At 47.1% G+C, this 23,147-nt stretch overlaps 1 protein-coding gene across 2 annotated transcripts in view; it reads right to left on the bottom strand.

Moving 5' to 3' along the window:
• Nucleotides 1-15,406, bottom strand: part of KCNK5 (potassium two pore domain channel subfamily K member 5) — a 68,394-nt gene extending 52,988 nt beyond the window's left edge. Inside the window, exon 1 of one of the 2 annotated variants that reach the window (XM_082249309.1) lies at nt 15,058-15,406. In XM_082249309.1, coding sequence (XP_082105435.1) covers nt 15,058-15,243 — 186 coding nt within the window. In that variant the 5' untranslated portion in view covers nt 15,244-15,406. The remainder of the gene's footprint in view (nt 1-15,057) is intronic. The other variant, XM_082249310.1, reaches the window with a different exon arrangement.
• Between the last annotated feature and the right edge of the window lie 7,741 nt (nt 15,407-23,147).

Raw genomic sequence — 23,147 nt, 5'->3', positions numbered from 1 at the left:
ACCCCTTGACATTGGCAGGGTCAATGAAAAGAAGGTCCCCCTTGACATTGGCAGGGTCAATTGAAAAGAAGGTCCCCCTTGACATTGGCAGGGTCAATTGAAAAGAAGGTCCCCCTTGACATTGGCAGGGTCAATTGAAAAGAAGGTCCCCCTTGACATTGGCAGGGTCAATTGAAAAGAAGGTCCCCCTTGACATTGGCAGGGTCAATGAAAAGAAGGTACCCCTTGACATTGGCAGGGTCAATGGAATGAAGGTCCCCCTTGACATTGGTAGGGTCAATGGAATAAAGGTCCCCCTTGACATTGGTAGGGTCAATGGAATGAAGGTCCCCCTTGACATTGGTGGTGGTGGGGGGTCAATGGAAAGAATGTCCCCCTTGACATTGGTCAGAATGCCACCCTTGCAGACTAAAAAAATATTTAGAGTCATGCTGCTCGCTCTCCTTTAAGCGATGTTGTCCTCAGAATTCTGATAGTAACCATCAGATTGGAGGTCAATCAGCCACAGCTTAAAAGGAACCCCTGGCCACCTCTTGAACCCTTGTTATAATACAATACAAGAGGATTAGGAGACCTATAATTATGGGGAAAAAAAAGCCAGAGTGAGCAGTCAAGCTAAGATCTGATCACCAATGGGGCCACAAACCGAACAAAGCATGAGAACAATTGCTTTTTGAAAGTTTTTAAACAGAACTAAACCTTACGAAACTCCCTTCGCTTCTCGTGAAAATGATGCAAGCCCCCTCACCAGCACTTACATCTTCTCCCAAGCTTTTGAGTCTTCAGCCTGATTGGCAGAGTTGGGATGACGCAACTCCTGCACATGTGCAGCTCCTTGCCAGGGACAGGACTGTGAGTGCCTTCAACAGTGTTCACATCTTTTCCCTGGCTTTGCAGTCTTGATTGGCTAAGCTGGGATGACGCAACTCCCTTTTCGGTGAAAAGGTTGGGCTCCCTTGATGGTGCTGGAATCATCTTCCTGGCTTTGTGGTGGTCTTCAGCCATTATGATCAGAAGGGTTTAGCCAGTGATGAGGTTGGGTGTTTCCTCACCAGTGCCCAACTCTACTCCTCAGCTTTGGGGTCTTTAGCTATCTTGATTTGGTGAGCTGGAATGACCCAACTCCTGCACCTGTGCAGCTCAATGCACATTCTAAAGAACCCTTTAAAGGAGGAAGGCAAGAAGCCTTTAATGCAGAATGTCTAATAGTATGTCTCGGCTTTACTAAAATTCCTTCCTGTCCTAAAGTTTATAAAATCATTAATTTCAGCTTTAAATTGTCTGGAACAACCAGGTGGACCTGTAAGCTTCATTCTTTTTTAGCATGGTGCAAAGAAAGCACAGACAAGCAAGTTGCTCATCGACCTGCAATTCTCAGCGATGGATCTTTTAGCCTATGGCCTTGGTTCTTTGGCGTTTTGGCCTTTAGTATACAAGCCATTGCTAACGTCCACAGGCAAAAAAATGTTTTCAGCCCTCCAGCACCCAAGCCTGAAAATGAAAGGGGAAGATGTTGTCAAACAATCAATGCTAAACGGCCACAAAATAGGACAAGCCATGAACACAAACACTTCTATACATAGTTCCACATCATACAAGTGCTGCATTCCTAATCGAGTCAGGCTGAGTAAACGCTGGAAGTTGGAAAACTGGTTTAACTACTTATCTGTGAGCCCAAACTAAAACAGCAAGCGTGAACTTTCCAGAAGAAAGAAGAAGAAAGAAAAACAAAGGAAAAAGGATTTGGTCTTCATCTCTGAACTGCGATTAGTGAGAGGTGACAAAAACATCCTCACAAAGCCGGAATCTTGAGGATACGTAGATGAGTAATCATGTCCCAACCACTTAACGTATAAGGGATCTTCAGAAGGCTTCATACACTTGTAAGGTCGGCTATGCTCAGCAGACCTGTAGGCTTATCAGTGGGAACCTATCAAATCACTCATACATCTAAAAAGGTTCTCATTGATTCAGGTAATGGATATGTCTAGTAGTTGGCCACAGGGGCATAACTACAGGGGTTGCAATTGCAACCGGGCCCCATGCTCCAGGGGGCCTGTGCGGCTCCCCTGTGCACCTGGATAGGAGGGGTGGCGGGGGCAGCATGTAGAGAAATCACTGTCCTCCTTCTTCCCCCCCTGTAGCTGCAGGAGGAAAATGGAGGAGATTGGTTCCTCTGTATGCTGCCCCCGCCACTCCTCCTATCCAGTTCACTTGTGTTCTGCTGTCTCTGGGCCCCTGTGTGCTCCCCTGGTCCCCCCACTGTGCTCCCTCCCCTCTCCTGCCAGCTGCTGCAGAGAATAGAGAACCAGGAAGGGGGTCGGTAAATATGTAATTTACCAGCTCCTTCCTTTTCTGAATGGACAGAGTCATAGTCAGTGACATTGTAAAAAAATAAAATAAAATGATAAAAAAATAATACAATTAAAATTCCAAAAAATAAACTACTGACACCAGTGGGTGAACTTCCAGGATCACAAAGGTCACACTTTCGACCGGGCCCTGGCATTCCACCACCGTGGGGGGGGGGGCCCAAGATGGTAGGAAGGGGGCCCACTGGGACCATAGTACAGGACCCCGATACAAGAGTAAAGGGCCCCAGGATCAGTGGTAAGAGCCCAAGGCTTGAAGGGAAGGGCCACAGTCAGGGGACCGGGGGGGGCCTTTCATGGTTTCTTACACTGGGGCCCTGAAGGTTCTAGTTACGCCTCTGGTTGGCCACATTCAGAATGGACTTGTTTGTAAATGTTGAACTATTGAAGGGGGGGTAGCAAAAGGTCTTCATCATAGATACGGAGGTGAAACATGGAGGGTGAGTAGCAAAGGTCTTCAACATGGATTCTAAGGTGAATTATGGCAAATAAGCAGCAAAAGAATTTCAATATGGATTCTGAGGAACTATGGAAGGTAAGTAGCAAAAGGTCTTCAACATGGATTTTGAGGTGAACAATAGAAGGGGAGTAACAAAAGGTCTTCACCTCAAAATCCTTGTTTAAGACAATTTGCTACTCACCTTCCAAAGTTCACCTCAAAATCCATGAAGACCTTTTGCTACTTACCTTCCATACTTCCTCAGAATCCATATCGAAGTCCTTTTGGTAGGCACCTTCCATAGCTTACCTCAAAATCTATATTGAAGAACTTTTGCTACTCTACTTCCATAGTTCACTTCTTCCACCACCCATGTCTGGGATCTGCACTGTATTGCAGGGTCACCGCCACCTGAAGGATCTATAGAATTCACGTTGAAGAGCTTTTCCTACTCCCCTGCTCATCTTTCAAAGTTCACTTTTCCTACACATGCATCCCCAATCTGCTCTGTATTGAAAAGTTACCACCGTCTGAAGAATCCTCAGAACCTGATGCTTCCAGGAGCATTGGATTCCTGGTTCCCATACGACGCTTAATGATTTAGGCGCCAGCTACCTTTGGTACTATTGTATCCTGAATTGAAGTATGTGCCAGCAGGAGAAACTACAGCACATAATGGGGAACCTAGAGTCCTACACACCAGAATTGTAGGATCCTAAAGACTCACAGGCAGATGCATTGCTGCAATACAGCAAAGAATAGCAGTGTGGGCAGCAAGAGGGAATTGTCTTAGCAAGGGGTACTTCCCCCGCCCCTTCTCAGTACCCCCCCTTTTTTTTCCCCCCCCTCAGCAGGAGGAGATTCAAAGCTAAACTGGCAAAAAAAAAAAAAAAAAAAACACACACACCACACACAAACTACAATTTAAATACATTGTTCAGTTGTCCCAAAATGTATAGATCCACTGTGTGCACCAAATGCCTCCGCAAACCCAAATATTGCCTTGTAAATGTAGCAGTGACATCACTGTGCTGTGCATGGCCTGTGCAGGAGACCAGACCAGTCACCCTGCACAAGGAGAGCGAGAACAGAGCTGTGGGAGGAGCCCAGCAGTCTCCACCCACTACAGGCTGCCTGCAGAAAACTACAGAAGTGGGCGGAGACAAAACCACTCACCCAGCACAAGGAGAGCAGAGCTGTGGGAGGGGCCCAGCAAGCTCCACCCACTACAGACTGCCTGCAGAAAACTACAGGAGTGGGCGGAGACAAGACCAGTCTCCCTGCACAAGGAAAGCAGAGGTGTGGGAGGGGCCCAGCAGACTCCACCCACTACAGGCTGCCTGCAGAAAGCTACAGGAGTGGGCGGAGACAAAACCACTCACCCAGCACAAGGACAGCAGAGCTGTGGGGTGCAGCAGATTCCACCCACTACAGGCTGCCTGCAGAAAACTACAGGAGTGGGTGGAGACCAGACCTCTTACCCTGCACAAGGAGAGCAGAGCTGTGGGAGGGGCCCAGCAAGCTCCACCCACTACAGGATGCCTGCACAAAAAACTACAGGAGTGGGCGGAGACCAGACCAGTCTCCCTGCACAAGGAGAGAGAGCAGGAGTGAGCGGTCTTTATTACAGGAAACTCCTGCACAGAGGAGGAGTGCAGGAGTTGTTTGCACAGGTCAGAAGTAAATACACCAAGAAATCAGAAATTTGCTCTAGAAATACAAAAAATTAAGCCCCTGTTCACACCAGTGCAGCTTTGAAATTGTGCTACTTCAAAGCCGCACATCAGTGCGATTTGCACTGCCGATTACATTTCGGCTTGTGACTTCATAAAACAGAAGTCTACGCAAGCGGCAATGAAAATTGGCAAAAAGTAGCGCAGGAACCTTTTTCTGAGTCTTAGCTATTGGAATGGCGGGGGGGGGGGGGGGGGTGACCACACAAGCACATGTCTGACAGTTAAGCATATGGCAATACATAAAAACACTCCCCCGCCCAGTATCTGAAATTATAAAAAAAAGGAAAAAAAAGGAAGGCCACAATTCTCACCCATTGCACGCACGAATAGAATTCCAAGCGGCTGAAACAAGGGAGAAAAAAAAAAAAAAAAGTTGTTGATAATCCAGTAATTGGCGGGTAAAGTGAGAGCATTAATGTTAAACATTCTGTCACTGCTGCGTTCCAGCACAACGTGGAGAAAAACAAGAGACGGCTCAATTCTCAGCGCAGCGGCCGCGGCCTGAGCGTGTTCAGAAATTATCTCACAGACCACACCTTGCAGATGAGTCTGAGGGGAGCCAGCTTAAGACGATCAGTCGCTCGCCAAAGCTGATATTTTTTTTTTTTTCCGATCTGCTGTTATCACATCTAAAAATTCGACTTGTGCTTAGCGGCGGTCTACACCCAACCCAAGTCTGGAGGTTTGACCCCCCCCCCCCTTTTTTTTTTATTTATATATATATATATATATATACACACATATACACACACACATACATACACACACACACACACACAATACATATATTATATATATATATATATATATATATATATATATATATATATATATTTTTTTTTTTTTTTTTATTTATTTATATTTTAATAAAATAAATAAATTAAAAACAAATATTGGGTACAAACCATCCAACTGCAAAGGAGTTGTTAAAGTTTGCAGAAAGTTATCAAGGAGGGAAAGTAGTGAGTGGAGTACGGTTAGCGGGAACAAAGTGCAATGAATCATTTATCTCTGTGACTCAGACGACCCAACAACTGCCACATGCTGAAAGAGAGAAATATGTTGTTGTCGGGTCACAGCTACGAAAAAGTAAAACCTTGGATGGCTTAGAAAAAAAATAAGTGACGTAGTGGTGATGTGTCACACAGCTAACAATCCAAATATCAATAGTGAAAGTTATGTTTAGGTTAAAGGGCAACTCCACTTTTGAAGAAAAAAAAACTAAATAATAATAATAATAATAATAATAATAATAATAAGATTTCCTCTGGGTGATCTCTGTACATTGCAGGGATTTTTACAAAACCTATGTTGTAGATTCCTACCTTTTGTTATTTAATTTATTTATATAGCACTGTCAATATACACAGTGCTTTAGATATATTATTGCACATTCACATCAGTCCCTGCCTTCAAGGAGCTTACAATCTAAAGGTTATTCTGAAGAAATAGCCATTTGTTTGTCTGTGTCCCATGTGCACAGTAAATGTGAATGGGAGCAACTTTATAATTATCAATCAGCTGCTGCACTTGCAGGGCTCTAATGAGGGAAGTGGCTGGGTCTGCATCCCTTTAGATGTGGTTTCCCTTTGGGCGTATTTCATCAAAAATGACATTTTTGTTTTAGGGGGCCAAAAATTTGAACTTGTATCTTAGTAAATACTTCTGAGGAAAAAAAAAGCAAGTAAGCCAATCACAATTGTATATACATACATAATAAAAAGTGTAACACAAGCAGCCTAAATTTTCAGCGGTTGTGGTAGTGGGGTCACACAAGCAGCCCATATTTCCGACGGTGGTGGCGGTGGTGGTGGGGGGTGTAACACAAGCAGCCTAAATTTCCAGACGGTGGTGGTAGTGGGGGTCACACAAGCAGCCTAAATTTCCAGACGGTGGTGGTAGTGGGGGTCACACAAGCAGCCTAAATTTCCAGACGGTGGTGGTAGTGGGGTCACACAAGCAGCCTACATTTCCAGACGGTGGTGGTAGTGGGGTCACACAAGCAGCCTAAATTTCCAAACGGTGGTGGTAGTGGGGTCACACAAGCAGCCTAAATTTCTGGACAGTGGTGGTGGGGGGGGGTCACACAAGCAGCCTAAATTTCCAGCCGAGGTGGCAGTGGGGTCACACAAGCAGCCTAAAATTTCCAGCGGTGGTGGTGGTGGTGGTTACACAAGCAGCCTAAATTTCCGACGGAGGTGGTAGTGGGGTCACACAGCAGCCTAAAATTTCCGGACGGTGGTGGGGGGGTCACGCAAGCAGCCTAAATTTCCAGACGGTGGTGGTACTGGGGTCACACAAGCAGCCTAAAATTTCCAGCGGTGGTGGTGGTGGTGGGGGGGGGGGGGGGGTCACACAAGCAGCCTAAATTTACGGCGGAGGTGGTAGTGGGGTCACACAGCAGCCTAAAATCTCCAGTGGTGGTGGTGAGGTCACACAAGCAGCCTAGATTTTAATATTGAGCCTATAGCACACACCAGTACTGGAAATGCAGCTAAGCTGCCATTGTGCACTGACTTCCAATACACTTACATAAAAATGAAACCGCCCAAGGGAGAAAAAAAAAAAAAGAGGAACAGGAGCGAACAGAATAAGAAAATGGGGCAAAGTCCAATCTGACTCTTGGAAGCGTCTCCGTTGTTTTGGCGGTGATCCGCACAGCGCTCAGGACGATGAATCATTCAACACAAAATGATGAAATTTGAAATTTGTGCGATCAGCCTGTGTGTGCTCACCTTGATGTGCTCAGCCATATCAACGCCTGTGGAATTATTGCAGTGTAATGCACAACTCAGCAGATTATTGGAACGTCATCTACAGCCAGTGTGAGAGCTACACCTTTGTGTGAAATACAGATCTGATCCTGGGAACCAAATAGCCAACAGAGGGTCCAAGAACCCATCTCCAAGGGAATAATATGGAGATCAAAAACTTTCCAGTGGGCACCTGTAGTCAGCCAAGTTACTTTAATTCTGGATGGAACCCTCGCTGGTTTTGTCCATATTTCATGGAATCAAGCACTGTGATCACTACATCTGGCTCTTACACCCCCTTGCCATGGAGTCTCCCTCCTCCTGCTGCACTGCGTAGATGTATGGCCGAGACAGCTGCAGCAAGCCACTGGTCTCTGAAATAACAGTTCTGAGATGAAGAAATGATGTACAATACAAACAATAATAGCAGGGATGGGCAAGCTCTACTAAACAGCCGAGGGGGCAGCCTGCCAAATATAAGAACATGTTCTACCACAGACAGTAAAACTTTTCAGACAGGTTTGACAGCAAACATAAGGGGAGATTCAGGCTGTAGTTCACATAAATGTGGCTGCGGTTTGCCGTCCGGTGCACATTTTTGCCTGAATTCGCACCTGAACCAGACCCAAAAACGCACAGGACCCTTTTTAAAAGCGTACCACGGTTGCCCGACACTTGTGTGAACCGGCTCTATTGAAAGCTGGTCACATTCACATTAGAAGACTTGGATGTGGTTAAAAACCCATCCAAATTCGCATTTATGTGAACCCAGCCTTACCAAAACTGGTGCCCACAGAATCTGCGGCAGCTGTGCATAGTAACCAATCAGCGTCTTACATCACCTTGTTCAATTAAAGTGGTTCTAAAGCAGGGGTGTCAACCTCAATTTAATCATGGGCTGCATCTACAATATGACTGCCCTCAAAAGGGCCGGTTATATCTGTAAGACCAGATGTCCAGAGCATCCCCTAACCTTGCATAAGACGTGAAGAGCCTCCCCACCATCAGAAGTTGAGTCCCCCACTATCCCTTACATCACAGTGCACCCCCTAACCTCGAGGAGCTGCTGCTGGGAAGAAGCTGGAGGCATTGCTGGAAAGCAGAAGGTCTGGGGGAGGGAAAGAGGGGGGCTAGAGCTCTTCTGCCGCTGCAGGAAAGGTGCGAGGGCCACATGAAATGGCCTGGAGGGCCAGATTCGGACCACGGGCCTTGTGTTTGACACATGTGTTCTAAAGGCTGAAGGTTTTAAAAGCAGCAGCCCCCCCCCCCCCAATACTCACCCAAGCCCCATCTTGATCCAACAATGTGTATGAGAGTCTCGGTCCTCCGGGGACTCTCGTTCCTCATTGGCTGAGACAGCAGCGGGATCCATTGGCCCCTGCTGCTGTCAATCATAGCCAGTGAGCCAATGAGAGGAGAGAGGGGGCAGGGCGGAGCCACAGCTCTGTGTCTGAATGGACACGAGAGAACGCCTCTTTGGGTGCCACCATTGCAAGCTACTTGCTCGGGGGGCACTCGACAGGAGGGAGGGGCCAGGAGCAGCGCCAAAGGACCTTGGAAAAAAGGAGGATTGGGCTCCTCTGTGCAAAACCATTACACAGAGCAGGTAAGTATAACATGTTTGTTATATATAGGTGCTTTTAGGCTTTGACAATAAAACCTAATTCTGTGTGCATCAGTTTTAGTAAATCCCTCCCCCCCCCCCCCATAGAATTTAATGGTGTTGGCCACCTGTCTCATTAAAAGACCCCTGTACCTTCAAAGAAATCCCTGAATCTGCCTTGTAGAAGGGACATGGTATAGCTGATTACCATACTCCACGGGTGCTCAACCTGTGGCCTTCCAGCTGTTGCTACAAGTCCCATCATGCCTCTGCCTTTTGGAGTCATGCTTGTAACTGTCAGCCTTGCAATGCCTCATGGGATTTGTAGTGGACCTGGAGGGCAACAGGTTGAGCACCCATACCATACACCTTATATGTGGTGAAGAGATCTTCAGACATGACACAGCAGAGGTTCTTGGCCTTTTTGAGAGAGACAGTCCTACACCTATGGGTCAGGCACCCATGAGGTCCGGGGAGGGAGCTAGCAAACCAGCACCCTCCATCCCCTCTCCACCATTGGTATAAAACACGAAGGTCCTTAAGACTGCTCACCACCTGGGAGGACCTCAGCTTCCTCCCTACCAACAGACCTGCAGCTCAAAAGCTTTGGATTCTGATAGCAATAAATCTAGGACCCCCCCCCAAAAAAAAAGGACCCCCCCCCCCCAAAAAAAAAAAAAGTAGAGTTTGGAAGCTTTGGAGTATTTGAGGATCCAGGCTGCCTAGATCTACAACGAGGCCATAAATTTAAGCAGACAGTTGGGTTGCATGGCCTTTATTCTCAGTACTCAATCATGCAAACTAAGGGCTTAAAGAGGGGCATTGTTTTCCTGCACAATGCAAACACGTGTGTGTATATTTTTACTCACTTCAATGCAGGGCTAGACAAATCCCAGGAACAAGGTAGCCAGCACTCCTTCAAATTGCATCTGTTTTTTTTTTTTGGAGGTTCTCTGTAGTTGTCAATAGAGTTGACTTCTTAAAAACACCATGACCTGGACAGGCTTCAGAAATTTCATATTACATTTGTCCACCTCTGCCCTAAAGGGCATCTTGCCAATGGCCACTCAGAGGCTGAATTTGACCCATATTGTGTTTCACTGAATACAGCAGTTCCCATCGGGACCCTTGGCAGAAGCATGGAGGAGTTCATTAACAATGACCACCTACATGCAGCGCAAGATTAATGGAGCATGCATATAACAAGAGAAGAAGGGGGTGCAGGCAGCTGTAGAGCAGGATTATCCTAAAAGGCATAATAAAGATCATAGCAAGCTTGTCCCATTGACCTCCCTTACCACCCACCAAGGTGGTGACTGCATCTGCCGCTGCCACAGGCACTATACTGTCACCCCATCTGGCTCAGCATACAATCAACGTCTGCAAACATTCAAAAGGGAGACTACTGCTAGGATGGGTAAATCTTCTCAATCTAGCTGCTGTTGAACCAAAAGTCCCAGCACACCTAAACAGCTTGGTGGTTTGTTCAACCCCTGTGTTGATAGATAAAGCAGTGTAGATCAATAAAAGGTCTATATTGTTACCCCATGACTCATTATTTAACTTCTACCATGTCAAAAGTTTCTAGAAGGGAAAAACATCCTCTAACACTAGGGCCAAGGTCAGCAAAAGAGCTCTCATCATCTGCTGACAACAAGTCCCTTAAAGTCTGAATCCAATGATAGAAGTTCTAGTCGAAGCCTCCTGAGTGTTTGTTTTTACCTCTCGTGACACCAGTGGGTTGCCCAGAGCTCTGAAGTTGGATGTGTGAAGCTCACTGCACTGCCTGAATCTTTGGGACATTATTGCATCAGATAGAGCGAGTTCAGGGGACCACAGACCTTCACACCCACTTCCCTCTGAAGCTTCCTGGGTGTTTTTTTACTTTTTTTTTTTTTTATTACCTACACTGGGTTGCCCTGAGATCTATGGTTGACTGCGTGAAGCTCACCGCCCTGCCTGAATCTTTGGGACATTATTGCATCAGATAGAGCGAGTTCCGGGTACCACAGCCCTTCACACCCACTTCCCTCTGAAGCCTACCGGGTGTTTTTTGCTTCTCTTCACCTACAATGGGCTGCCCAGAGCTCTAGAGAGTTATCAGTGTGACGCTCACCACACTGCCTGATTTTTGGGACATTGGTGCATTAGAAAGAATGGGGTCAAGGGGACCGGAGCCCTCTACACCACTTCCTTCTGAAGCCTCCTGAGCGTTTTGTTTCTCATCACCTACACTGGGTCACTGGGTTGCCCCGAGATCTATGGCTGGCTGTGTGCAGCTCACAGTCTTGCAATAAAATCCCAAAGATTTAGGCATCAGAAAGAGTAGGGTCAGGGGGGCCAGAGCCCTCCACACCCCCTTCCCCTCTGAAGCCCCCTGGGTTTTATTGCTTCTGATCACCTACACTGGGTTGCCCCGAACTCTAGAGATGGCTGTGTGAAGCTCACCACACTGCCTGATTCTTTAGGACATTGGTGCATTAGACAGAGTGGGGTCAGGGGGACCGGAGCCCTCTACACCACTTCCTTCTGAAGCCTCCTGGGCGTTTTATTTCTCTCATCACCTACACTGGGTCACTGGGATGCCCCGAGATCTATGGTTGGCTGTGTGCAGCTCACAGTCTTGCCTAAATCTTTGGGATGTTATTGCATCAGAAAGAGTATGGTCAGGGGGGACCAGAGCCCTCCACACCCCCTTTCCTCTGAAGCCTCCTGGGTGTTTTTGCTTCTGATCACCTACATTGGGTTGCCCCGAGCTCTGGAGTTGGCTGTGTGAAGCTCACCACATTGCCTGGATCTTTGGGATATTATTGCATTAGAAAGAGAAGGGTCAGGGGGGCCAGAGCCCTCCATACAACCTTTCCTCTGAAGCCTTCTGGGTGTTTTTGCTTCTGATCACCTACATTGGGTTGCCCTGAGCTCTAGAGATGGCTGTGTGCAGCTCACTGCACTGCCTGAATCTTTGGGACTCTATTGCATCAGAGAGCGAGTTCAGGGGACCACAGCCCTCCATACCTCCCTTCCCTCTGAAGCTTCCTGGGTGTTTTTTTACTTTTTTTATTACCTACACTGGGTTGCCCAGAGCTCTGGAGTTGGCTGTGTGCAGCTCACCACATTGCCTGAATCTTTGGGATATTATTGCATCAGAAAGGAGTAGGATCAGGGGGACCAGAGCCCTCCACACCCCCTTTCCTCTGAAGCCTCCTGGGTGTTTTTACTTCTGATCACCTACATTGGGTTGCCCCAAGCCCTAGAGATGACTGTGTGCAGCTCATTGTCTTGCCTGAATCTTTGGGATATTATTGCATCAGAAAGAGTAGTGTCAGGGGGGCCAGAGCCCTCCACACCCCCTTCCCACTGAAGCCTTCTAGGTGTTTTTGTGTCTGATCACCTACACTGGGTTGCCCCGAGATCTATGGTTGGCTGTGTGAAGCTCACCACACTGCCTGAATTTTTGGGATATTATTGCATCAGAAAGGAGCCCCCATACCCCCTTTTCTCTGAAGCCTCCTGGGTGTTTTTCTTCTAATCACCTACACTGGGTTGCCCCTAGCTCTACAGATGGCTGTGTGCAGCTCACTGCACTGCCTGAATCTTTGGGACTCTATTGCATCAGACAGAGTGGGGTCAGGGGACCACAAGCCCTTCACAACCCCCACAAACACACACAGATAAAAGTGCCCAACCTCCCAACAGCTGTTCTAGGATATAAAATACAATATTGCAGCAGATTGCAATTTAACAAAGGGAATACACATTTAACAAGAGGGGGGGGGGGGGGGGGGCATCAAATCAATTAAAAGGAGTGTGCTCTCTTATGTCCCACCACCAGTGAAAGCTGCAGGGGGATCCCCTCCAGGCAGACAGGTGCGAGGGATCAGCTTTAGGAAGACATGTTTTTTTTGCGATCTATAAGGCGGAGCCTTTAATTCTGGAAAGGTTTTATTTACACTTCAAATGTTTTTTTTATTATTAAAATGTAACAGCTGAGTCCTAGAGATGTGTAACAAAGGATATAGATATATATATATATATATATATATATATATATATATATATATATATATATATATAAAAAGTTTGCAAACAACTTGTAACAAAGTATAAAACTTTTAAAGTTTTATACTTTGTTGCCAGTTGTTTTTTATAAAGTTTTATACTGTGTAGCCAGTTGTTTATATAAACTTTTTATACTTTGTTGCCAGTTGTTTTTATAAACTTTTTATACTTTGTTGCCAGTTGTTTTTATAAACTTTTTATACTTTGTTGCCAGTTTTTTTTGTAAAGTTTTATACTGTGTTGCCAGTTGCTTTTATAAACAACTGGCAACAAAGTATAAAATGTTTATAAAAACAACTGGCAACACAGTATAAAAAAACTTTATAAAAACAACTGGCAACAAAGTATAAAAGTTTATATAAACAAATGGCAACAAACTATATAAATTTTGAAAACAAAACTTGTAACAAAGAAAAAAAAAAAAAAAAAAAAAGGTTTCATTTCATTTCCTCCCTGAGCTGCACCCAGTCCAATGGTGACCACACACACATTCACACACTACGATCCGTCACAGAATCAGCCAATGTGATTGAACCTCTGAATTACTGCAAAGACACCTTCTGTATCATCGATCGGTTTTGCTCAAAAAATCAATTAATTTCAACAGAATTATTCTGATCGGTCCGGACAGAATGTAGATCGATCAATATGGTTTAAGTGTATAGTGCCAGAAACATTCACCAACAACTCTGAGCAGAAGAAGGAAACATTGAACGATCTTTTCCCCACAGTTTTCTCCTAAACAGGAAATTGATTGACAATACTTCGTTTTGTGTACCATAAACATTACAATCAACTTTAGACTTCCAAAAAAAACAATGAAACAACCTACCAAAACTGTCCCATCAAGCTGGATCCAGTCAGGCAGGATCTTGCACTACATATTGCTGGCAAATCTAAAGGAGATCGTACAATCAGATTGCACCGTGTGTGGGGAAATTAAATTTACCAAATTATGTAATTTGAGGACAAACAATTAACTGCAATTCTAACAAGTCAGGCGAGCCCTTTCACTACATAATTGATGGTAGGTCTAATGCCTGGTACACACCATGAGATCATCAGATGAACGATTGTCTTTTTTTTTTTTTTTTTTTTTTTGCATGCTTATCTCATATCGAAAATTCAAATTTTACTAAAGTTACGAAAATTCTCAGAATAAAAATAATAAGTGATGTAATGTGTTGTATTTCCGAGCGACAACCGTGCTGATTAAACACAAATCGTACGATAAAATGTTACGCAGTTGTCAAATCGAATGAACTGTTGAGATCGGCTATTAAAGCTGCCTACTAACGATCAGATTAAATCGCACGATCTGTATTTTTCGTTACGATTTTCTGATCGTGTGTACGGGCCATAAAGGAGATCGTACAATCACATTGTATGGTATACGGTCACATTTATGGTGGCTAAACATGATTCAATAAAAATGATTGATTTATTTTCTGATCTATCGCTTTCAATAGTAATAATCAATTAATCGCCAACAACCAACTTGATAGAAACGCACTCACAGGAAAAAGTTGACTTTGTTCTTATGATCCATTTTTTCCTGTGAGTGCGTTTCTATCAAGTTGGTTGTTAGCGATTAATTGATTGATTATTCCTATTGAAAGAGATGGATCAGAAAATAAATCAACCTCTTTCAATAGGAATAATCAATGAATCGCTAACAACCAACTTGATAGAAACGCACTCACAGGAAAAAGTTGATTTTGTTCTTGGATACGATCGGATTAGGAGATGGTGGAAACAGAGAAGATAAAGACATGCTGATAACTTATGGATCGCGCCCGTTACCACCTCTGGTTAAACTATGATTGTATTGATGAACAAAACAATAAATAATATATACATACATATAATATTGTTACAACAACAAAGTCTTTGCTACCAACAGATGCAAAATAATCGATAATTTCCCACCCCTGGCTGATCAATTGATCAAATCCAATCTAAACTGACCAGAAGGAAAATTATGGCTATTTTATTGATTTTTGGATTTGATCAATTTGCATGCCAATCCAATAAGAAAATCAAAGCTGTGTGCCCACCATAAGGCCCTCCTCCCCACCACCAGCCAGCATCTTACCTCCAGGATGTCCTCCAGGTCCCTGAGGGTCAGGCAGGTGTACTTCTCCAGGATTTTCGTCTTGCTCTCATCAAAGTCCTTGGTGGCTTGCTTCCAGTTGGGTTCCTCCAGAACCTGGAAGATGGCGGCCCCTATGGACAGGTAGAAGATGATGGCAGAGGTGAGGAGGGGCCCCCTGTCCACCATGGTGGCCACTCTCTACAATCTCCCTCTCTCTCTGTCCCTTGCACAGCTGTTTGAATTTTGGGAAGACTCTGCGCATGCGCCTTCCTGCAAACTTTTTTTTCTCTTTTGCTCAACTTTCAGCAAAGTTTTTCCTCTGTTTCTTTTTGCGGTGAGAATTGTCGGGGGGGAAGTGCGGGGCTCTGTCCCTGCATGGGCACCCCTACTGACCCCCTCCTGCCAAGCATTGATGTCCCAACCTTGGGGCCCCTGGATGGAGCAGACACGTGTCTCGCAGCGATCTGACTCTTCTGACTCACCGGGCTTCATATTTGTAGTCAGAGAGGAGCTGGGAGGGGAGAGGAGAGCCCTGGCCCGCCCCAGCACTCCGGTACACCCGGCAGTTCCTGACACTGCACCAGTCGGAGGAGAGGCATTGAGTGTGCAAGGTGGCAGAGGGAGGCTGGGGGAAACTAGGGCTCCCAGTGGTTTTATTTCAGCAGCTGCAATGTAACTGCCCCAGTCGGAGGAGAGCCATTGAGTGTGCAAGGTGGCAGAGGGAGGCTGGGGGGAACTGGGGTTCCCAGTGGTTTTATTTCAGCAGCTGCAATGTAACTGCCCCAGTCGGAGGAGAGGCATTGAGTGTGCAAGGTGGCAGAGAGAGGCTGGGGGGAACTGGGGCTCCCAGTGGTTTTATTTCAGCAGCTGCACTGAGTGTGCAAGGTGGCAGAGGGAGGCTGGGGGAAACTAGGGCTCTGAGTGGTTTTATTTCAGCAACTGCATTGAGTGTCTAAGGTGGCAGAGGGAGGCTGGGGGGCACTGAGGCTCCAAGTGGTTTTATTTCAGCAGCTGCAATGTAACTGCCCCAGTCGGAGGAGAGGCATTGAGTGTGCAAGGTGGCAGAGAGAGGCTGGGGGGAACTGGGGCTCCCAGTGGTTTTATTTCAGCAGCTGCACTGAGTGTGCAAGGTGGCAGAGGGAGGCTGGGGGAAACTAGGGCTCTGAGTGGTTTTATTTCAGCAACTGCATTGAGTGTCTAAGGTGGCAGAGGGAGGCTGGGGGGCACTGAGGCTCCAAGTGGTTTTATTTCAGCAGCTGCAATGTAACTGCCGTAGTCGGAGGAGAAGCATTGAGTGAACAAGGTGGCAGAGAGGCTTTGGGGCACTGAGGCTCCAACTTGGTTTTATTTCAGCAGCTGCAATGTAACTGCCCTAGTCGGAGGAGAAGCATTGAGTGTACAAGGTGGCAGAGAGGCTTTGGAGCACTGAGGCTCCAACTTGGTTTTATTTCAGCAGCTGCAATGTAACTGCCCCAGTCGGAGGAGAGACATCCAGTGTGCAAGGGGGCAGAGGGAGGCTGGGGCTCTGAGTGGTTTTATTTCAACAGCTGCAATGCAGCTGCCCCAGTCAGAGGAGAAGCATTGTGTGTGCAGGGGGAGGTTCCCCCCAGCCTCCCCCTGCCACCTTGCACACACAATGCTTCTCCTCAGACTGGGGCAGTTACATTGCAGCTGCTGAAATAAAACCACTCAGAGCCCCAGCCTCCCTCTGCCACCTTGCACACTCAATGCCCATCTGGGACTCTGGATGGTTTTATTTCAGCAGCTGCAATGCCCCAGTCGAAGGAGAGACATTGTGTGTGCAAGTTGGCAGAGAGGCTGCGGGGAATTGGGGCTCCAAGTGGTTTTATTTCAGCAGCGACAGTGTAACTTTCCCCAGTCGGAGGAGAGGCATTGTGCGTGCAGAGTGGCAGAGAGAGGCTGGGGGGAACTGGGGCTTCCAATGGTTTAATTTCAGCAGCTGCAAAGTAACTGCACCAGTTGGAGGAGAGGCATTAAGTCTGCAAGGTGGCAGAGAGAGGCTGGGGGGAACTGGGGTTCCCAGTGGCTTTATTTCAGCACCTGCAATGTAACTGCCTGAGTCTGAGGAGAAGCTTTGAGTGTGCAAGGTGGCAGAGGCTCAGAGTGGTTTTATTTCAGCTGCTGTGACAGCTGAAATATAATTTCTCCAATCGAAGGAGAGGTGGAGTGTGCAAGGTGACAGAGGCAGGCAGAGGGGGCACTGGATGGTTTTATTTCAGCTGCTGCAATGTAACTTACCCAATTGGAGGAGAGGCATTGTGTGTGTGCAAGCTGGCAGATGGAGGGCTCTGAGTGGTCTTCTTTCAGCAGCCTATTGCCACTTAGTCACAGGGTAAAAAAATTGGACTGTCAGTGAGCAGGAGGGGGGACTACAAGTACAAGCATGGCTCCTGGCACCCAATCATTCCCGACTGTCACACTTTCCTCCATCGTTGTTCCAGATTTTGGTCTAAAATCTATAAAAAAAAAAGTTTAATTTAAAGGAGACTGTCGCCCTAAAATTAATACTTGCTTTTCCTGCCTTTTTTTTTTTTTTAACAGTGTTCCCCCCCCCCCCCCTCCCTACCCCCCAATTTGGCAAAGGGGTTTGGGTCCCAGCAGAGCCTTGTGGCACATGCATCTGCCCTGTCCAATTGGCGCAGATTGATCGACCTTAATCTAAACTGAGTCTAAATTGATTGGGAAGTTATGGCTATTCCATGTCTTGTGGATACAATCACTTTAAATGAATTTCGCATTGATCAGATACAAAAGAAAAAAACATTGTGTATGGCCATCAATAGATGTGATCGAGTGGACTGGCCAAGGCAAAATGGTACTTTAGCTCTCAAATATGTTTTTTTTATTTCAATCAGATCAGTGGTATGGTAACTTTGGGCCGGGGGGGCTGGATGTGGCCCCTTGCTTGCTTTTATCTGACCCATGGGGCACTATTTCATCCTCTGACTCCAACAATGGGGCAAAATTCCCCCCACTGATACCAAGGATGGTGCACAGTTCCTCCCAGCGAGGCCAACGATGGGGCACAGTTCCTCCCAGCGAGGCTACGATAATGCCTAATTCTTCCCACCAAATGACACCAAGGATGGGGCACAATTCCTCTCACGGACACCAAAGATTGTTTACTTCCACTGATACCAGGACTTTTTCTACCTCCAATGGCCACAGTCTGGCCCACTTAAAGTCTGAAGAACAGTAAACTGGCCCTTTGTTTAGAAAGTTTGGGGACCCCTGGATTAGATGAAGAGATTACACGGTGGACACAGAAATGTGGTGAAGAACTTGTTGCAAACGTATCTTAACTATTCATTGAAATCCACTTTCCCATGTGTAGCATATCAAATGAGTTCTCAACTATAGATTGAATATTCCTAGCTGAAGAGATCGACCCCCCCCCCCCCTAAATTGGAGTGATGAACCCCTGGACTACTGGGTGGGCAGGCTTGACCTCTGGTCAGAGCTTGCACAATTTGCAATGGAACGGTTGGCTTGCCCCCCCGTCCAGTGTCCTGTCTGAAAGGACGTTCAGCGCAGCAGGGGGGATCGTGACCGATGAGCGCACTCGCCTAGCTCATGACAGTGTAGACTACCTCACATTTATAAAAATGAATGAGGCATGGATCACTGAGCAATTCAACACACGTGACCGGTAGACCATGTTTCATTGAAATTCCTCATGCCAGGCCACAAATATCTGCCAGACCGCCATCCACCCACAGCAATTCCTGGTCCTTGGCTTCGCTACATACAGCGGCATAAAAGGCATTTCATGTCCATTGAATGGCTAATTTTTGGGGCCTATACAGGCCGACACTTACTTCTGTATCCTGTGCGAATGCCTAATGTACCTCCAGCCACCAAATACTACGTTCTTAGCTGTCAGTTAAACCCATGTGGGCTAATTTTTGGGGCCTATACAGGCCGACACTTACTTCTGTATACTGTGAATGCCTAATGTACCTCCAGCAATCAAATACTACGTTCTTTGCTGTCAGTTAAACCCATGTGAGCTAATTTTTGGGGCCTATACAGGCCGACATTTACTTCTGTATACTGTGAATGACTAATGTACCTCCAGCCATCAAATACTATGTTCTTAGCTGTCAGTTAAACCCATGTGGGCTAATTTTTGGGGCCTATTCAGGCCGACACTTCTGTATCCTGTGAATGCCTACTGTACCTCTAGCCATCAAATACTATGTTCTTAGCTGTCAGGTAAACCCATGTGGGCTCATTTTTGGGGCCTATACTGGCCGACACTTACTTCTGTATCCTGTGAATGCCTAATGTACCTCTAGTAACAGAATACTACATTCTTAGCTGTCAGGTAAACGCATGTGGGCTAATTTTTGGGGCCTGGAATGGCCGACACTTCTTTATCCTGTGAATGCCTAATTTTTCAGACTGGAAATTAAAAACAATGGGTCTGTAAAGGTTCCGCCAAATTGTGGAAAGGATGCGGACACATTTCACAGATGTGTGAATGGACCCTATATGTATTAGACATGTATTTACCGGCTGCTGTCAGTTCTGGCTGATTTATGAAAAAAAAATATATATATTTTTTGCTGTAAAAAAAATAAAAATAAATTTAGGGCAACTTTTTCAATTGCAATACTTCTGTTATGACAGTGTCCATGTGCTGGGACTATTTGTGCACAGCTAGTACGTCTTTTGTGGCTGCAAATATGACCTAAAGGTTTTTAAAGTTCGCCTCCCATTAAAGTCAATGGGGCTCGCCGCAAACTTGCGGTTCGCGGACTTTTGAGAAAATTTGCGGCTGACGTTCGCGAACCGCCCCGGCCAATGTTCGTCCATCACAAATCCCCTGTATGGCTTTCTCTGCAGCAGCTGACAGCTGTTTTTTTCTCTTCTCCTTCCCATTGGCGTTCAGCTGCAGAGAGAGCCAAACAGGGGATCGGTTCTAGTAATTGCCCCCCCCCCCCCTTACCACAGCATTCACCCTCCCTGTGCACCATACTTTCCCCTGTGACCCCCCCCCCCCCCAGGTCTGCTGGCTTTCCTCCTCCTCCTCTTCTTCCTGACAGAAGCTGTAAGCACACAGTAGGATCCTTCAAGATGGAGAGTGGGGGAAGAGTAAGGTGAATATGTCATATTTTCCTTTTTTCCAAATACCACTCACTGTGTTTATTCATAACAAGACCATTGACTGTATGGGACCCTGTGTCAGGTTGTCTGTATGGGACCCTGTGTCAGGTTGTCTGGATGGGGCCCCGGGTCAGGTTGTCTGGATGGGGCCCCGGGTCAGGTTGTCTGGATGGGGCCCCGGGTCAGGTTGTCTGGATGGGGCCCCGAGTCAGGTAGTCTGTATGGGACCCCGAGTCAGGTTGTCTGGATGGGACCCTGTGTCAGGTTTTCTGGATGGGACCCTGTGTCAGGTTTTCTGGATGGGACCCCGTGTCAGGTTGTCTGGATGGGGCCCCGTGTCAGGTTGTCTGGATGGGACCCTTGTAGGGTGTCTGGATGAAGCCCCGTGGTTTCTAACAGCAGGCCTGAACATGGGAGTTAATTTATTCCCAATTTGACAAGGACAGGGGCCTCTTCCCCACAACCCTGGCCCAGTGGTTGTGGGGGTCTACATGTGTTAGGCTGGAAGCCCCCTTTAACAACAAAAGGGCTCCCAGTTATCGTTGCCCTATGTATGCCCTATGTATGTATGTATGTAATACCATAGGTGTGTTCCATTTCCATTGCTGCCCTCCCCCTTTAAGCAAAGTACACAGTGCCCCTTATCAGCGACCCTGGCAGCACCCCCCCCCCCCCTTATCAGCGACCCTGGCAGCACCCCCCCCCCCTCCCATGGTGGATGTCATTGTTGGCAAAGCTCAGCACTGTGCAGATGGCAGCTAAGTCTTAGAAGCCAATACACAGCAGGGTGGCCATGCCCTGCTTCTCCTCGCTCTCCATCCAGGGAATACTCCGCTCACACCCATTGCTGCCATTAAAAATCATGGAGCCCCATACAGCCTACACAATGGGGCCCTCCACCTTTTGCCAGACTCTGGAGGCACTGCCCTGTGGTTGATGTCATTGTTAGCCTTTTTTAGCACTGTGCAATTGGCTCTGAGAAGCCAATACACAGCAGGGTGGCCATGTTCTGCTCCTCCTTGCTCACCATCTAGGGATTCCTCCCCTCACACCACCAGCCTCCCTCGAGCCATTCTGTGTACCACCTGCCTGCACTGGCAACACCCCCACGGCCGCTCAAGGGTGACAAGTCATGTAATGGGTGGCCATGTTGCATTTGAAGGAGAGTCAGCCACGAATGGGGGGAAAAGACGCCCCTCTGCTGACCTGATGGGGCCCAGCCCGGTAGTACTGCCTGTACCCTGTTGGAGGCCCTTTTTATGTTCCCAGCCCCCCTCCCTGCCTTCCCTTTGGCACAAACATAAAATAAAGCACAAGGCAACAAGAGTTGTAAAAAAAATGAGAATTTTTAATAAAAAGTGTTGAATCTTCTGAAAAACTCGTCTCAGCATCTGAACCCGATAGCATTACCACCCACCAGCAAGGACCTAAAATAATCGAATAAAGAAAAAGTAAAAAAGTGGAAGTCGCATCAAAATTGTTTTTCAGTTATCACAGTGACTTAAGTTTATTTACTGGAAATGCTGTAGGCGGTGCTTAAAGTGTACGTCCACCCGAATGCACTTATCTTATTTGCTCTTTTTTAGTTTGTTAAATATACCAGTGAAAGGGTTTTCATGTATCTGTTCAATAAGTGAGAAAATATCCATATATTCTGCCAGAAATCTAGTGAGCTAACAACTTCCTTTGGCCTCTGCCTGTGCACAAGGAAGAGTTATGGAAGTAGAGAGGAGAATAAGACGAGGGGTTACGGAGAAGAGAAGGAAGGAGGAGACGAGGCGGAAGGGTTATGGAGAAGGGGAGGTGGAGATGAGGAGGAGGAGGGGTTCAATTTTTATTGCTGCCCCCCCTCCCCCCTTTGGGCAAAGTACAGTACTGCCAGCCCAGTACCTCTTATCAGCAACCCTGGCAGCACTACCCCATGGTGGATGTCATTGTTGGCAAAGCTCAAACTTCCAGTCTCCCTCCAGCCATTCTGTGCACCACCTGCCTGCACTAGCAACACCCCCCCCCCCCCCCCGCTGCTCAAATGTGACAAATCATGTGATGGTTGGAAGCCCCTCTGCTGACCTGATGTGGCCCAGCCCAGTATTACTGCCTGTACTCTGTTGGAGGCCTTCTTTATGTTACCACCCCCCCTCCCCCCGCTTTCGCTTCGGCACAAGATGAGCGTGCCCATTGGGTAAGATGTCCCTGGAGCTAACAACTTCCTGTGGTCTCTGCCTGTGCACAAGGAAGAGTTATGGAAGTAGGGAGGAGATGAAGAGGAGGGGTTACGGAGAAGAGAAGGAGGGAGGAGACGAGGCGGAAGGGTTATGGAGAAGGGGAGGTGGAGATGAGGAGGAGGGGTTTCATTTCCATTATTGCCCCCCTCCCTTTGGGCAAAGTACAGTACTGCCAGTACCTCTTATCAGCGACCCTGACAGCACTACCCTATGGTGGATGTCATTGTTGGCAAAGCTCACACTTCCAGTCTCCCTCCAGCCATTCTGTGCACCACCTGCCTGCACTGGCAACACCCCCCCCCCCCCCCCCGCCGCTCAAATGTGTCAAATTATGTGATGGTTGGAAGCCCCTCTGCTGACCTGAAGGGGCTCAGCCCAGTATTAGTGCCTGTACTCTGTTGGAGGCCTTCTTTATGTTACCCCCCCCCCCCCTGCCTTTGCTTCGGCACAAGATGAGCGTGCCCATTGGGTAAGATGGCCCTGGAGCTAACAATGTCCTGTGGTCTTTGCCTGCATACAAGGAGGAGTTATGGAAGTAGGGAGGAGATGAAGAGGAGGGGTTACGGAGAAGAGAAGGAGGGAGGAGATAAGGCGGAAGGGTTTTGGAGAAGGAGAGGAGCCGAGGAGATGAGGAGGAGGGGTTCCATTTCCATTACTGCCCCCCTCCCTTTGGGCAAAGTACAGTACTGCCAGTACGCCTATCAGCGACCCTGACAGCACTACCCTATCGTGGAT

This window comes from Pelophylax lessonae (genome assembly GCF_965119305.1).
Source record: "Pelophylax lessonae genome assembly, chromosome: 3".
In the NCBI taxonomy this organism is placed as follows: domain Eukaryota; kingdom Metazoa; phylum Chordata; class Amphibia; order Anura; family Ranidae; genus Pelophylax; species Pelophylax lessonae.
The sequence above is the reverse complement of the archived record's forward strand: the minus strand, read 5'-3'. Positions and strand labels throughout refer to the sequence as shown.